Source organism: Kickxella alabastrina (genome assembly GCF_025024165.1).
Source record: "Kickxella alabastrina strain RSA 675 chromosome Unknown BX661scaffold_12, whole genome shotgun sequence".
Classification (NCBI taxonomy): domain Eukaryota; kingdom Fungi; phylum Kickxellomycota; class Kickxellomycetes; order Kickxellales; family Kickxellaceae; genus Kickxella; species Kickxella alabastrina.
This window is the reverse complement of record NW_026251483.1, coordinates 73062-88186: the sequence shown is the minus strand read 5'-3', so window position 1 is coordinate 88186 and position 15125 is coordinate 73062. Positions and strand designations below refer to the sequence as shown.

The 15125-nt window shown below is 45.8% G+C and overlaps 8 protein-coding genes across 8 annotated transcripts; 1 reads left to right on the top strand and 7 right to left on the bottom strand.

The window, feature by feature from the left end:
* Positions 1-260: 260 nt before the first annotated feature.
* On the bottom strand, positions 261-1346 carry BX661DRAFT_182862 (uncharacterized protein). Its single transcript, XM_051536069.1, has one exon. The coding sequence runs from the start codon at positions 1214-1216 to the stop codon at positions 572-574; it is 645 nt and encodes a 214-aa protein (XP_051391373.1). The 5' UTR covers positions 1217-1346; the 3' UTR covers positions 261-571.
* A 1697-nt stretch (positions 1347-3043) lies between these two features.
* Positions 3044-3835, top strand: BX661DRAFT_182858 (acyl-CoA N-acyltransferase). The gene has a single exon (XM_051536068.1). It carries the CDS (start codon positions 3096-3098, stop codon positions 3648-3650), a length of 555 nt encoding a protein of 184 aa, XP_051391372.1. The 5' UTR covers positions 3044-3095; the 3' UTR covers positions 3651-3835.
* BX661DRAFT_182856 (nucleophile aminohydrolase) lies at positions 3836-5579 on the bottom strand. Its single transcript, XM_051536067.1, has one exon. It carries the CDS (start codon positions 5172-5174, stop codon positions 4257-4259), a length of 918 nt encoding a protein of 305 aa, XP_051391371.1. The 5' UTR covers positions 5175-5579; the 3' UTR covers positions 3836-4256.
* A 451-nt stretch (positions 5580-6030) lies between these two features.
* BX661DRAFT_198518 (uncharacterized protein) lies at positions 6031-6579 on the bottom strand (the record flags this gene model as incomplete). Its single annotated transcript, XM_051538234.1, has 1 exon — positions 6031-6579. The coding sequence occupies one exon, from the start codon at positions 6577-6579 to the stop codon at positions 6031-6033; it is 549 nt and encodes a 182-aa protein (XP_051391370.1).
* A 1838-nt stretch (positions 6580-8417) lies between these two features.
* Positions 8418-8788, bottom strand: BX661DRAFT_182851 (uncharacterized protein; the record flags this gene model as incomplete). The annotated part of the gene is made up of 1 exon (XM_051536066.1): positions 8418-8788. The coding sequence occupies one exon, from the start codon at positions 8783-8785 to the stop codon at positions 8555-8557; it is 231 nt and encodes a 76-aa protein (XP_051391369.1). The 3' UTR covers positions 8418-8554.
* Positions 8789-9041: 253 nt separating this feature from the next.
* BX661DRAFT_21913 (6,7-dimethyl-8-ribityllumazine synthase-like protein) lies at positions 9042-10094 on the bottom strand. Its single transcript, XM_051538811.1, has one exon. The coding sequence runs from the start codon at positions 9892-9894 to the stop codon at positions 9283-9285; it is 612 nt and encodes a 203-aa protein (XP_051391368.1). The 5' UTR covers positions 9895-10094; the 3' UTR covers positions 9042-9282.
* On the bottom strand, positions 9993-11947 carry BX661DRAFT_182849 (Di-sulfide bridge nucleocytoplasmic transport domain-containing protein). The gene has a single exon (XM_051536065.1). It carries the CDS (start codon positions 11798-11800, stop codon positions 10295-10297), a length of 1506 nt encoding a protein of 501 aa, XP_051391367.1. The 5' UTR covers positions 11801-11947; the 3' UTR covers positions 9993-10294.
* A 980-nt stretch (positions 11948-12927) lies between these two features.
* BX661DRAFT_182846 (uncharacterized protein) lies at positions 12928-14276 on the bottom strand. Its single transcript, XM_051536064.1, has one exon. The coding sequence runs from the start codon at positions 13937-13939 to the stop codon at positions 13133-13135; it is 807 nt and encodes a 268-aa protein (XP_051391366.1). The 5' UTR covers positions 13940-14276; the 3' UTR covers positions 12928-13132.
* Between the last annotated feature and the right edge of the window lie 849 nt (positions 14277-15125).

The window sequence follows — 15125 nt, the reverse complement described above, 5'->3', positions numbered from 1 at the left end:
CAACATTGCGGCAAGCGATCAACAGCTAACACATTTTCCATTTTTTACAGAAACCATCCCGTCTGAGCACAAGTGCCCACAGCCATTCCATGGGTGATGAGGAGTGGTGAGTGAGAATTGATGGGTGAGGGCATACGATCAAACAACAATTGCTAGCTATTTTGACCAGCAAAAGTAAATAGTGCCCCCCTCTTCCAAACTTTTGAAGGACAGCCTAGCACTCCAAAGCAAAATCCGCCTTTGCCTTTTCTTGGGATTACTACAAGACCTGAAAAAGGCCACAATCGCCAACTGACCTTGTTCCCCTTTATGCACACCAACAGCAGCAGCAGCAGCAGCAGCAGCAGTATTGGTAGTAACAACATCGCGTCACGTCACGGTCACGGTCACGGTCACGCTCCATAGTAGCGAAATTGGAGCGCGTGTCCTCTGTTGTATTGAAAGTATTTGCTAAATTACAATTTTGTATTCCGTTCAAAAAGAAAAGAAACGGGAGCACGGTTGGAATAGTGCGATGAAATTTAAAATACCAAAAAAAACAGAAGACCGATTTTCTTATAAACCACAATATTTACACCTCTTCGCGTGGCACAGGCATGCTGACGTCAGGGTGAGAGTCGTAATATCTGATGTTGCCACCCTGCACTGCCGCCGGGTAAGGCTCAGATGCAGTCTGTGGGGGCGCAGCAGCAACCGCCGGGTACTCATCCTGGATCTCATACGACAAAGCCGCCTTAATATCGCCTCCGCTCTTGCGCACCTTAAGCAGCATCAAAGTAAGCACGACCGAAAGCACCAAGAGCACAAAGAACGACAACCAGGGGAATGCCGTAGCAGCCTTGAACTTTGAGCACACTGAGATTCCAAAGCACCCGCCGCTGCCCGCATAGTTGGCCATGACAATGCCAGAGATGAAGAGGAACAGACACAGGGTGCCGACGATGATCAGCTCGTAGAGGATGCGGTTGAAGAGGTGCACGAATTTAATGTTTTTGCGAGTAAGCACGTTGCCAAATGCCAGTATGGGCAGGATGAGTAGGGAGATTATGGTGACAAACATTGTCCACCCAGCGGCGCCCACGGGCCCGGAGCTGAGGCCAAAGTTGTTCAGCGCGGCCAGGGCGACGGCGTCAACGATGAACTCGATGACTGCGAGCACAATGGCGGCAATGTACAGCGAGAACCGCGCGAGATTTAAAAGTGCGATGCCGACCATGGTGTATGGAAAATCGCTTTCTTAACTAGGCAATGGTACCGAAAATAAAATAAAAAGGATAGAGTCGATTAATATAAGGAGTAAAAAGAGACGCAGTAGCAAGAACGCACGTAAAATAATTAAAAACAAAAGAAAGAAAGAGAGAAAAACTCAAGAAATGGTGTCCCACCCACACGGCTATTTAAGCAATATGTACTCTCACTCGGCTGGGGATGGCAAAAAAGGGAAATTACAATAGACACTTTGCTCCCAACTTTAATAAAAAATCGTAGCCTTTTCATTGTTTGTCCTCCCCTCTTTCGTCTCGGCTGCACATATATGCACACAAGTGACGTACATGGAATGGAAGAGCGAAGGGGAAAAACTGGGGCAGGGGAGAGGACAGACACCAAAGAAAGTCCAAAGTAGACAAAGCATTATGTCGTGTTCTGGCCAGCCAGCAAGCCAGCCAGTCAGCCAGTCAGGCGGCGCAATGGATAGGGACGCGAAAAGTACATTTTTTATTTTCCGGATTGCGCTCCTTCTGTGGTGGAAGCCGTCGTCTTGCATGGGGGATTGCTGCACCAAGACAAGATCTCAAACTGGTTTCATGTCCGCATCAGAAGGGGGTGCAGAAAAACACGTAGAACAGGAAGACACATCCTGCTAGCAATAACGAGATCTTCCGTGAGCAACAAAAAAATCAACGCTCAAAAACCACTTTGTTACATCAATTGTGTGGTTGAAACAACATAAAATATCTCGAATCGCTTGGCTTGGCTTGGCTTGGCTTGGCTTGGCTTGGCTTGGCTTGGCTTGGCTTGAGTCTGCTGATAACACCATCACCTTTATTGCTACGTCCCGCGTGATAATTGCCCTCGTATGCACACAAACACATGAATAATGCAGGCAGGGGTGGGCTGGCTGCCAGGGTCCGTTACACAGAGAATAATCACCATTTTTCCTTTTCAGCTGTCTGCTTTTTGCTTCGGCTAATGCAGGTTATACAATCCTTCATTCGAAGAAAATGAACTCGTATTTCTATTTACCCTATTTATACCATTATTTCGAAGGGTTTTTTGAATCGATTGTTCCTCAGACCATCCACGTCCCTTGAACCCCTTCCCGTTTTGCTTTATGTCGCTGACACCAGAGGTTATTTTTAGATATAGTCCCGCAACAAACACGGCAAATATAAACAAATCCAAGTTCTTTATTGTTCCAGACGCTTCTTGTTTTCAAACAACAATATTGCATTTGCTTTACCTATTCACCCACATGTGCCGAGGAAATCCAGACTAGCCAGCCAATATTAAAATCAGTTGTTTTCGGGAAAACAACAACAAATCACTTTTTGTTTTTACAAGGTGTTTTTCATTCCAGATATGTGACATTGTGGTCGACATCACTTTCTTTATGACAAACTTTTTATCGTTTAATTCGCGCGTATTTATCTGGAAATCGCTCAACATTTTCAATATTCAATTTCTGCAACAAAAAACCTTGTTTTGGTCCAGTTGATGCTGAATAAACTAGCCAAAATAAAATTCAACCATCATGCAGGAAATCAACGTTCGGAAGCAATCACACATACATACATATTTTATTTGCAAAGGCGCAAATGTCTGAAGGGAAGCGAAGAAATCAAGCGTACGACTACTATATATATAAAAAAGACAATACTTTAGTTTGTAATTATTTGATTTTGATATCAAACGGTTAATTTAATTTAATCTAGTCGGATCAAATCTTATCAAATCGCATTAAATGGAATAAGATCATGGCAATATCGTATATTCCTGTTGTTGTTTACCTTTAGATCCGATCAATGGTGGTTCCTTTCGGATCTTTTTCCTTTTCCTTTTCCTTTTATTTATAATTATAATTATATTCTTTTATTATGCCTGCCAACACCACCCAGCTATCAAAATTGTCGCCTAGCATCAGACTCGCGCCAGCAACAGAAAAGGATGTCAGGCTAATTCTGTGGTTCATCAAGCAACTCGCGCTCTACGAAAAGGCGCCGGAACAAGTCGAAGCGACAGAATCCCTACTGAGAAAGAATCTATTCGGAGCACGCCCCTACGCCGAAGTAATCATCGCATACGTTTCAATTATAAAATCCAATGATCCCACCGCCATGGATGTTGAGGAGAAGCCAGCTGGGTTTGCGCTGTTCTTCCATAACTTTTCAACATGGGTTGGAAGACCCGGGTTGTATCTCGAGGATCTGTTTGTGTGCTCGGAGTATCGCGGCTTGGGCATTGGTAAGATGCTTTTGGTCCAATTGGCGAAAATCGCCAAGGAGAGAGAGTGCGGTCGCTTGGAGTGGGTTGTTATTGATTGGAATGAGCCGGCGATCCAGTTTTACTTGTCGCTGGGCGCCAAGCAGATGAAAGAGTGGATCATCAACAGGGTGTCGGGAAAAGCGCTAGAGGATATGTCCAATATGTAAATGTCGTGCACTGTTCAACTGTGCAGAGGGGGGGTTTTGCAGCCTGTTTGGGCCCTTATTTGGCCAGCAGGCTGGCGGTCGCAGTGACAATGTATAGGCCGTTGACTATTGATCCGCAGGTGAGCTGCAATGCAAGAAGGAGCAGAGCGGTGCCAAGCATCGATTAGAATGAGTTGGAATAAAATAAATTGATGTTTATTTGTTGGCTTTGCAAAATAAAAGTGAATGCCGTAGTTTGAAAAAAAGAGAAAGGAAATGTGTGTGTATGTATGTGTTTTGCTTTGCTTTGCTGTGTTGAGTTGTGTTGTGTTGAGAGTGTGTGAGTGAGCGAGTGAGCGACAGCGTTTTTTGTTGGCAAAAGATGTGATTAATTTATAGCCAAACTGGCCCAGACCAGACGCCTCCCCAGAACAAATATCAGTCGCACACATGGCCTCCAGAGAGTGCAGAAAAAAGGCCAATGACATGCACGTGCGCTCGCACCTGTATATTCTGCCTACGCCCTCTATCCGTGTAAAATTCCAATGCACAATGGCCCACACTGTATATATAGCCCTCAAAGAGAACTTGGATCAGTGATCCCAATCAGTCAGTCAGTTGCATCAATCACAACACGTGGCGGCCACGGTTTGGATTCCAGTACTTGTCGAGTATCGGGTACAGGTGCACGTTGAGTTTGGGCGTAATGACCAGCAATGTATTTGTCGGGATGACCATCCAGTCCGACCGCTCGTACGTCAACGGCTCCGAGGCAACAACCACGACGTCCTCACGCTTATTCGCCTTGATCATGCGGTACTGTCCAGAATCTGCGTCGCTCTTAAACTCCGAACCGGACGAGTAAAACAACGACGCGCCCTCATTCTCGCTGCTAGTAATATACCGCGTGCAGACAACGGTTTGGCCATCGGTGACGGCAAAATTCATAACGGACATTTCCTTCACCCCGGCGTCGTCCAGCCATTCATTGAGCTGTGCGATGGTCTGCAGCATGGCTTGCTTCAGCTCCTTATGCGAAAACTCGGCGCGGTTCAAGGGGTCCTCGAGCATATTGAGGAACAGGGCAAAGGCGTTTTCTGAGTCTGTCGTGCCCTGGATCGACAGGTATATGTCTTCGCGCAAAGAGTTCTGCAGCCGCCGTTTGATCAAGTCGAAGCCGGCAATGTTGCCGTTGTGCATCCACATTAGGTTGCCGAACTGCCACGGGTGGCAGTTAGACTCGGAGGTGGCTGTTTCGCCGGTGGTCGCCCGGACGTGCGCAAACACCAGAGCGCTCTTGATCTTCTCGGCCAGCCGCTGGAGGTTGAGGTTGCTCCATGCGGGAAGCGTTGATGTGAATATGCAGCCCTTTGTGCGCGGCTCGTCGTACCATCCGATGCCGAACCCGTCGCCGTTCATCGGCCGCCGCATGTCGATACGCAGCTTGCAGTTGAACGACTGCATTATGATCGAGTGCGCTGGCCGGGTTAGCAAATCCGCCAGCAGAATTGGCGAGTTGCTCTTGTATAATAAAAACCGGCACATTTTTTAAAATTGTAATTAGTGAGAGAAGCTGTAATGTAGAAGTAATTGAGTTGAACTGAACTAGGTTTTTTGTGAGTCAGAAGAGCAAAAAAAGAAAGAAAAAGACAGGGCGTGCAAAGAAAGGCAAAAAAAAATTAAATAGTGCAGATGATTTTCTTTGGAAGTGAGTACTGTTCTCAAAAAAATACCCTTGCTGCCATCGCCCAGCCCTTTATATTCCTTTTTCAGCCAACAGGATACCAGCGTGTAAGTGTGCGCGATTTATTTTTCTTTCGTTATGAACAGCGTCGGAGAAAAAATTTTACTTGCATTGTGGTATGCGAGATCGATAACATTTTGTCATCTAATTTAGCAGTAGTGCTTGTTTTCTTTCATTCTTTAGTGAGCCACATTTTAAATGCCTTCCCCTCTATTACTTGTTTATTTTGTTTTGTGTGCAAAAATGGTGAGCGATTGCGATATCGGGATACTAAATGGCGAATTTCTTAGTTTTTTCTTGTTTGGACTGAATTATTATTTCGTTCTTGATATTTGTGGAGGAAAATACACACATATACCCCCATTCAACTCGCTCGCTCGCCCAATGTCTTTACTTTTTTGAGTTGCTTTTTCTGCGTATAGTAATACCAGCGATCTACCTTGATATCTGAATGTAAACTTTGATTAGTAGAGTGACATCATTCCCTGATAAATCATATCTTATGTTGTCCTATAAAAAGTACAAGTAGAACGAGGCATTGACGGGTATTTGTATCATTTCACTTTACAGTTCATGTCTCAACAAATTTTGTCATTTAACAAAAGGGAAAAACAATGAATTTTAAAGTAAGAATTTATATATATAAAAAAGTTTTTGTCAAGACACTGTCTTGGATAGCATGGTGCATGCGTCAATAGCGCGTCTGGCCCATGTTTCAGCCATTGTCAAGCCCTGCTTCTCAAGCAGCTGCATATGTGACAACAGCTGCTCCTCATCATCCCTGACCAGCACAAGGTCAAACACCAGCGGCCTAGTGGGCACCGAAAAGGCACATATCCGCTCATTAAGCAAACTAACAAGTCTCCCTTCAAAAAGCGGGGAGGACTTTAAAGCAATTCCAATGGCAAACACAATGTCGCTGCGCTGGTGGTAGTGGCCAATGAACATGGGGATTTCGTGGATACTCTCGACCTGGGTGATCTTGATGTTGATTGGGCTGAAATGATAGTTGTCTGTTAGCTCATAGCGCAGGTCGTTGACTAGTGGCTCGACAAGACTCCAGTTTTCAGCCGAGTATACTATGCCGATACGTGGAGTGTTGGCCCACCGGGGTCGCTCGACTTCTCGCTTGATAATTGCCACTTTGTCGCGCTTCTCCTTGTGTGCGGCAGTGGGTGTCGGCAACGTATAAAACTCGTTTGTCATTATTTGGAGTTTTAACTGTGATTTTTAACTGAGCGTGGGTAGTAAGCGTGGGAAAGATAAGCGCCAAAAAAACCCTATCGTGTCAAAAAATCAGCTTTGTGTTAAATATATGAAATTAATAAATTGGTGTGTGTGAAAAAGGGGGGATTGGTATATGGAGCGCGAGTATGTTGTAAATATATATATTATATATATATAAGCCTGGCGTGTGGTGGTATTGTACAAATTGGAGGGAAAAATATTTCGTTATGAAAAAAACTAGAAAATGGCAAAAATAAAAATGGGTGACTGAATTTGTCTGTTATTAAATAGAAAAGCAAAGATACAGAGAACAAAAAATGAAATAACAGCTTTTACACAAACCAGATAATAAAAAGATGTCAGAGTGAAACATCACATGTGCGTCAGCGCGCTCAAGCAAGCAATAATAAGAAAAGTAAATAGAGTGTGTGCTCAACTGAGTACAATTTTTTATGCGTACGAGCGCATGTTTGTGCGCGTGTTTGTGCGGAGGAAGAGGCGTGGGGAACAAAATAAAAATAAAAAACAATTGTTTTAATTTTTTTAGTGTGGCAAACTTGACACCAACTTTCTTTTCCTTTCTTTTAAAATGTGTTTTTCTCTTATTGTTATTGCAAACCAGACACTATTCCAAACAAGCAAAAAAGGGCGCATGATTATTTTGTAAAGAAAAATTAGAGCAAATAGGACCAACCAGTCTTTCGTCTCGATAAATGTGGAAGAAGAGGTTATTAGGAAATGAATGCATCACCATACAATCGCGTGAGGCGGGTGTGATGATCTACATGTCTACTTTTTTTGCAAAGTAGGGAGTGGCACTGCGGATGCGAACAAAAAAGAGAAAACAGAAAATAAGACCAGGGAACGGGAATAGTGTATACGATTTTTGGAAATAGAGAAATTCACTATACTGTAAACAAAAAACACACCCACGAGGCTGGAGCTGCACGAACGATATGCCAGGATAAAAATATAAAAGAGATCGGATATTTTCTTTTAAACAATTACAGAATTAAAGGCGGGTATCGGTGGCGACTTGCGACACGACAAAACCCCCCGTGTGAGTGGTAGTCCGACAAAAAAACATTTCGAAGGAAAAAATAGGCCGCGGATTTATTGGAAATCGTCTCATTGAAAAATTAGTGTAAAAATATATATAAATGCAAATGCAGCAAATCTTTTTTCTACCCGATTTATTGGGGAGGAGCGAAATGCAAAAAATAAAACAAAAGTGATGCAGGGTATATCATCCCGTTCCTGCATTTATTTGGCGGGTTTAATTAATTAACAATTTTTTATTAGAATATCTGTTTCGGAGTATGGTGTGGCAGCAGCTTCCCGAAATACAGGTACGCGAAAAGGCCTGACATAGAGAAGAGGCATGAGCAGGATTGGTCCGAATATGAAAATATTATAAAAAAGTAATTAGAAACACGGGTGGAGGATTTATTCCTACCTCTGTTTTTGGCCGAGAAAATTTTGGAATGTGAAAAGAAAGAAAATACAAAAAATAATAGTAGAAATGTTTCTCGGGCTTGTTGACGCTCTAAATAAAGTAAGAAGAGAAGCAAAGAGGAAGAGCGAGCGAGCAAGAGCAGGAACTTGGTGTCCTTTATATATACCCAGATCATCTGTGAAAGAAAATGACAGACGGAGAGCAATATGCGGCTGCACATTATCTTTTATTTTACTCTATCAACACCTAGCCATTTCTCTGGTGCTATGCACACATACGAGTAAATAATAGCAGGGTGACAAGTCACCACCCCACCCCCTCACTTGCTTTCTCTATTTTAGGAAATACGTACCCGTTTTGAAAATAAACACAGTAAAATCATGAATTCAAATGCAGAGGGTACGGGTGCGAGTAACACGTACATGTACAAGTCATATTAGCAGCTATTTTGTTGTTGTTTTAAATTGGGGCAAGTAAACAAGGCCTGGCGTATGTCATTTACTTGTTCATTGTTAGGATATCATTTGACGAATCACAAAACAGCATTTGAAAGTAAAAACCACATGCTTTTCTTTTGTCCTCTTTTCTTTTTTCATTGTCACCATAGATGTCAACCTGTGAATAATGCGTATGTCTGCATTGATTGTGCTCTTTGGTAAAGGTACTCTCATATAAACTAAAAAGGCGCAGCAGCAGACGCAGATGCAGACGCAGACGCAGACCCGGCATGGCATGGCATGGCATGGCGTAGCAGGACAGGACGGGACGGGACGGGGCAGGGAATGTCGGGACAGCTGAACATTGTAGAGAATAGTAGAGCTGGCCAGTTCCAAATCGGTAATGTTTATAAAATCGAGATTATATTGTATACAGGCAGATGAAGAACAAAAAACAAACAATCATGTCTGATTGTGATGCCAGGATAAAAAAGAAAAAGGGCAAGCACCAATAAAAAGCACACTTTTTCATCGCGATTCATCTAACCAGAAACCCTTTATAATGTTCAACTGTGTTTCTGCGTTATTATTTTTTTAAAAAAATTTTACAGCAATATATGCATATAGGCTTTAAAGGATTTCGGAGATCAGATTAGATGCACTATTATTAATCAAGATACACAGCAACATAACTCCAAAAACCCAGTAGAGCTCGTGGGATTTAATCATTCGACAGCAGCAACAGCACAAAATAAACCGCTGCCTTGTTCACGCTTAATGTCAGCCTATTCAAATCTTGAGCAGTGCCATCTCAACCGCAGCCGATCCCCAGTCACCACCATGGTTATGACCCTTATCTTCGCCGCGGCCAATTCCAGCTCTCTGCATTGCCTGCTCGTCAGTCAAGCAAGTCAGAACGCCAAACACCGTCGGCACACCAGTATCCAGACCCACACGCATGATGCCATGACTAACGGCATCAGCAATGTACTCGAAATGCATGGTGCTTCCCTTGATCAGTACACCAATGCAAATGGCAGCGTCAAAGGGGCCTTGCTTGCCGCTGCCTTTTGACGATGAGTGCTGGCCAGAGCCGCTACCGGTGGTGGTTGTCGAGAGGAGATCTTCAACAATGTTGGCGACGAGGTTGGTAGACTGCTGCTGTGACTGGCGGATAAGCTTTTGGGCTGCGCCCGGTAGCTCGTAGGCGCCGGGGACGTCGCGGACGGTGATGTTGGAGGTTTGGACTCCGTACTTTTGCAGCGAAGATATGGCGCCCTGTACTAGGGGGTCGACTATTTCATGATTCCAGCGCGTGTGGACAATGAGTATCTTGAGCGATGAGCCGTCGAGCTTGTGGGGGGCTTCCTTGACACCCTTGTGAAAATCGTCGCCGCCCATGGTTATGTTTGATGAATAAAAATGTATTAAAGAGTAGTTAAAATGTTTATTTTGCAGAGAAGATAAAAAGCAGCTAAAGATAAGAGAAAAGAACGGGGACGGAGAAAGCAATGTTCGAAAAATAAAGCTGGACCATGGAACTGTGGTTGATATTCATTTTGTCCACGCGACTACCAATTGATACTGCCAACAACAAAGTTGTAGCAAAAAAACACGCTATATTTGAAATTTATACGCTTTGCCTTGCGCGCCCTCATCCTCCTTTTAGTCGTCACCTTTTATTTGCTCATTGCCGTCTGATTACAAATGCGGGGGGAATTGTCGTTGACAAATTAAAATGGGAAAAAATGTACAAATTTGTAAATTTGATCAGCAGCGAAAATCACCTATTATTATCCTTTCACCTAAACATTTGTTGCGCTGGGGGTCTGCGCCGAACGCTGTTACTCAGGACCAGCATGTTGGACGAAGACACCGCCGAAGATTGTGCTGGCTGGTCATATCGATGTTGTGGCGTATGCGTTGCGGATGACATAGGGTCAGCCCGGCTACCACTGTTGCCACTACGGCTTTGGCTCTGGCTTCGGCTGCGACTGCGACTGCGGCTGCGGTTCCGATTCCGATTCCGATTCCGATTCTGATTCCGACGACCACCGCCACCAGTTGTTGGAGACTCGCTGACAGAGCTCTGGTTGACGTACTGCTGGTGCACGCGGCTGTGGCGATAGGCTCCAAAGGCAAAGTTGGAGACAAACAGAGTGCCAAAAAACATTAGCAGAAAGAACATCATAGTCTTCAGAGACAGAGGCTCGATGAACCCATTGACAATACCGGCCAGTGTCTCTGCAGACACTTTGGCCCTGCCAACCTTTGACGGGTCCTGGTTCATGCATGTGTCCCACATATTGCACGCTTTCTCCATGGCAGGGACGCGCATTTCGGGCGCACACTTGTTTTCCAAGTACTGCTTCGAGCAGGCAACAATCTCCTGCATGACAACGGCCGAATACTCTTGTACCTTGGCGTTGACGTCTCGCTGGATGGTCATGAGCACGTTGATGATGATGGTGAGCACGGTACCGACCATGAAGACATTGAAGCCCAGCTGCAGGTACCCGGAGATAACGTATGGAATGTCACGGTGCATCTGCAGCCGCTCCACCATCGTTGGCTCGTCAACGCGTGTGCCCATTAGTGCCAGAACGCGGTCGACGCCGCGCGTGGCTGCCCCATTGCTTTCTCTCCGCGACACCTGCGCCCGCCGTTGCTGCCTGCCCGACACACCATCCCGATGCTCCGGTGTCCGCTGCGCAGTCGAGTGGTCGCTGGCCGCTGCCGCCACTGGTTCCTCGTCTGTAGTCCACGAGCCGTCGTCTGCCGCTGGCCCGCGCTGGCCGCGAACATTGCTGGTGTGCCGAGTGCCCTGGCCAAGCCCCAGCAGCGCGGTGATGCTAGATCTTAGGCTGTTGTTGTGTCGGCGGCGCGAGTAGATTCTGCGCACGGCGTTGGGCGATATCGGCCGCTGCTCTGAGTCGACAACCATAGGCTCGGTGGCTTGAGGCTGGGACATGGCCAATGCGTCGTTGGCTAGCGATGGCGGAGGCGGCATGCTAAATGTGAACGGCGTGTTTCCCAGCGCCATGCTGCCAGTGCCAATAACGGGCCCGTCTGTTTGGCTGCTATTGCTATCTGAAAAGGTCGGATGCGTGATGAGGCGCCTTTTCCGTGTTGAGGAGCCGTCTGACGGATCAGCCGCCGGTGTGTTAGTTTTGGCAGTTGTCGGCGAGGTCAGCCAGGCGCTGTCGCGATCGTCAAAGTCAATGTCCATGGGGCCCGCCCTGGAGCGGGGCTCGGCCTTGCGCGGGCGGCTAAACACAACGTCTGTGGATTTGAAATTAAAGTTCATAAATGTATATAAATTAGCTCAGACCCAATTTCATATGAAGCCCTTGGTAGGTTTTTTTGTTTACAGTAAATGGAAATGAAATAAAATATACGGGCAAGAACAAGAAATGAAATAATGGAAAAAAAGTGGAAAAAAAGATGATTCGATGCAGAGATGGATGAGGGCCAGACAAACAATTTTCTTACAAAAAAATTAACGGACCGTGCAATATCTGAATCAAATTTGTTAGCTATTGTTTGGGCACTTACTCATTTTCCGACTAAATTGGCGGGGACTGGCACTGGCCGGGTACATGGATGCTGGGCGGTGAAAGTAGTCTGGCGCCGGGTAATTCTCGTCGACGTCATCAGCAGGGCTCACAGCAATGTCTGTGCGTGATGCAATTGGTGTGTACGAAGAGAGCAATGAGGCAACAGACGCGATACCAAGAAGCGATGGCCAGCCGCTGCTATTGCCGCTGCGACTAAAATGGCTGTTGTTCTCGTCGGCATTGATTATGGTGGTGTTTTCAGCTGGCTCTATGATGAGCACGCTGCTGGAGCCGCTGGCAAGGGTTGGCTCTGCCATGGCCCTTTGGCTGCAGTGTCTTTTGAGTGGGCGGCGACAGTCACAGCCGCTGTCGCTATCCGATATATACATCATTTGGTATTTTTTGATATACAGCTATACAATACTTTTGTAGGATTTTTAGCAAATAAATAAATAAATAAAAATATAGAATAAATAAAGGAGAGATGTCAGTACCAGGCCGTGTAATGCGATATTCCGCGCTGCACGGCGCAGCAGTTTATATTTTACTTTTTCGCACTTATCCATATCGGCGGATAAAATATTACCATGGTTAATGCAGCAATGCAAGCAGGGATTGTAATTCAATGTTGCATCTCGTTCACCTTTTTCATTAATTACTTGGGGAAAAGTTAGTCGGGTGCGTAGTCACACGGTCTGCCTCGCGCATGCCCGGTGAGTAAAAAGCAGGCAAATAAATGAAAATAAAAAGTCACAATACGACCCATCACAACATGGCATCACATCATGGCATCTGCCTTGCTTGGGCAACATGTCTATGTCTGGCTGGCTGCGGAAAGAGAATGCAAGAATTGTTTATTCCAAAAAAGTGAATGCAAGGGGTTTACAAATACTAGTCAGCTATACTTTAATTGCTTCTGGAATCATGTGTCGCGTGCCAGCGCGCGAGCTCCACAGTACAAGGTGTGCTCATAAATGTAGACATATTTACAGTGTATATTATTTTCTCTGGTCATATTTTGTCCAGCGCCATCGTGTTCAATTGATATAATTTCATTTAATGTTCGTTCAATCAAATGGCCGTCACCAGCCGCGATGCTCAAAGTAGAACATCTCCATGGCGCGATGTGCAAGATAGTGCCCAAACATGTACTCGCCACCACCAATGTCGCCCTCGTCGGCGTCAGCCCGCGAAGACGCCAGCTGGAGAGGTGCCACCGATGCGATGTTGTCCTGTGCTGCCACGTTCCATTGTGGGCTTGCAATGCGTCCAGCCAGCTCCTTGTGCGAGTCGCCAATAAGCAGGCCGTCGACCAGCGGCACACAGTTCTCCTGCGACCACTGCAGCAGGTAGCTGCGCACGCGGTCGATCTGGCCGGCATCAAACCACACGCTGTCGCGTGTGAGCAGACCCACAATAACCACGACATGCTTGTCCTTGCCAATGCGCCGGACAACAGCCGGCAGGTCAAACGCTGTGGGCACGTCGGTGACGCGAATGTCGCGGCTGTCAATGCTGTACGTGCTGACCAGCGTCGCGTACAGCTTGTCCATCGCCTGTGTAACCAGCGCCGGGTTCTCGCGCACGTAGATCAAGCCCGGCGACGGGTGCAGGCCGCGTAGCTTGCGCGGCACTACACCCCACGCACGCCGCGCACTATTGTCGCCGCTGACGCCGGTGAGCGGCGGCGAGAGGAATGCCACTGCGTCGGTACTGTTGCCTGATGTGCATGCCCGTCGCCGCTGCGCCACGGGTGCTGCTGCCGCTGCCGCGTCGTTGTTGTTTTCGCAGCATGCATTAGCGTTTGTTGTGGTCGATGCTACTGTTGCTGCATCGATGCTCGCGTCCGCCAGCCGCATGCGCGAGCGGAAGCTGTTGACCGCCTTCATTGAGTGTCGACCGCCCGGTTTATGCTGCGAAAGTGTGGAGAAGCGAGAAAATAAATAACAAAATAATAGAAAACAGGAAACTCGAGTGATGATTTACAAGAAGAAAAAGAAAGTGTTTCTGAAAGTAACAGAGGCAGCCAAGAAAGCGAATAAAGAACAAGGTAAATCCAAGCGGATTACTCGTTTGATCGACAGTGCAGTAGGTTTTGTTTTTGTTATTTGATATTTGATGTGGAGAAAGTCGATAAGCAGAAGAAAAAATATATTGTGGATAATAGAAAAGCGTCGAAAAAGACAATTGCTTATTTGATATTTGATAACTGAACGTCCATCCGGCATTCCTTTTTATCTGTGCTGCTTCGCCATATGCCGCCCCTACCTGTCGACACCATTACACAGAAGGGGAAAAAACAAAGAGGGCAGAGTCACGCCACCAACAAACAAAGACGAGTAACGGCGTTGGTTATTTTTCTTTCTCGTTATTCAGTCTTGTGCCTTATTTACCTTTTTATTATTGATCTTTCAACCTGCATTGGGCTGGTCAAAGAAGAACAATCGCTTTGGCTATCTTTGTGCGGACCGAAGATCCGGCAAGTGAGGAATAAAACGAAGAAAAAAAGAAAAAGGCGGTCAATTATTGTTTTTGTCCTTTTTGGATATTTTGGAAACGGAGGATCATTAATGAGAACCATCGGAGTGACATAATTGACATAATTAACTCGCGAGCGCCTGACGCGTGTAGCACTAAATAAGTCGACAGTTTACGTTTTGAGGAGTGTTGATATTCGTTTACTATTTCAAACGAACCCGTATTTTATCGGCCGCCATTGGCATTGTCATTCCCGTTGCCATTGCCAATAACACTGCTGCTGCTGCCAGCGCACAGCGCGCCAATGATAAGCACTGTTGCCATCCGACTTGTCCTCACATGCACTAATCTAGTGTCGGTTGGGCCAAAAAGGCAATATAAAACAATAATTGTGATGTTGATATCAATGGCTAACGATGAGGGTGATGGTGATCTGTTGTTATGCTTTGCTTTTGCACCAATGCCAGCGTCTGGCAGTCCTATCATTTGATTCCTGCCATTTAATTTAGTGTCAACATCAAAGTCGTTGTCCTGTTCGTATCGGTGCGGGCTGTACAGCATCAATATTTTATTTTGTTATTCTTCGTTTGCTGGAAT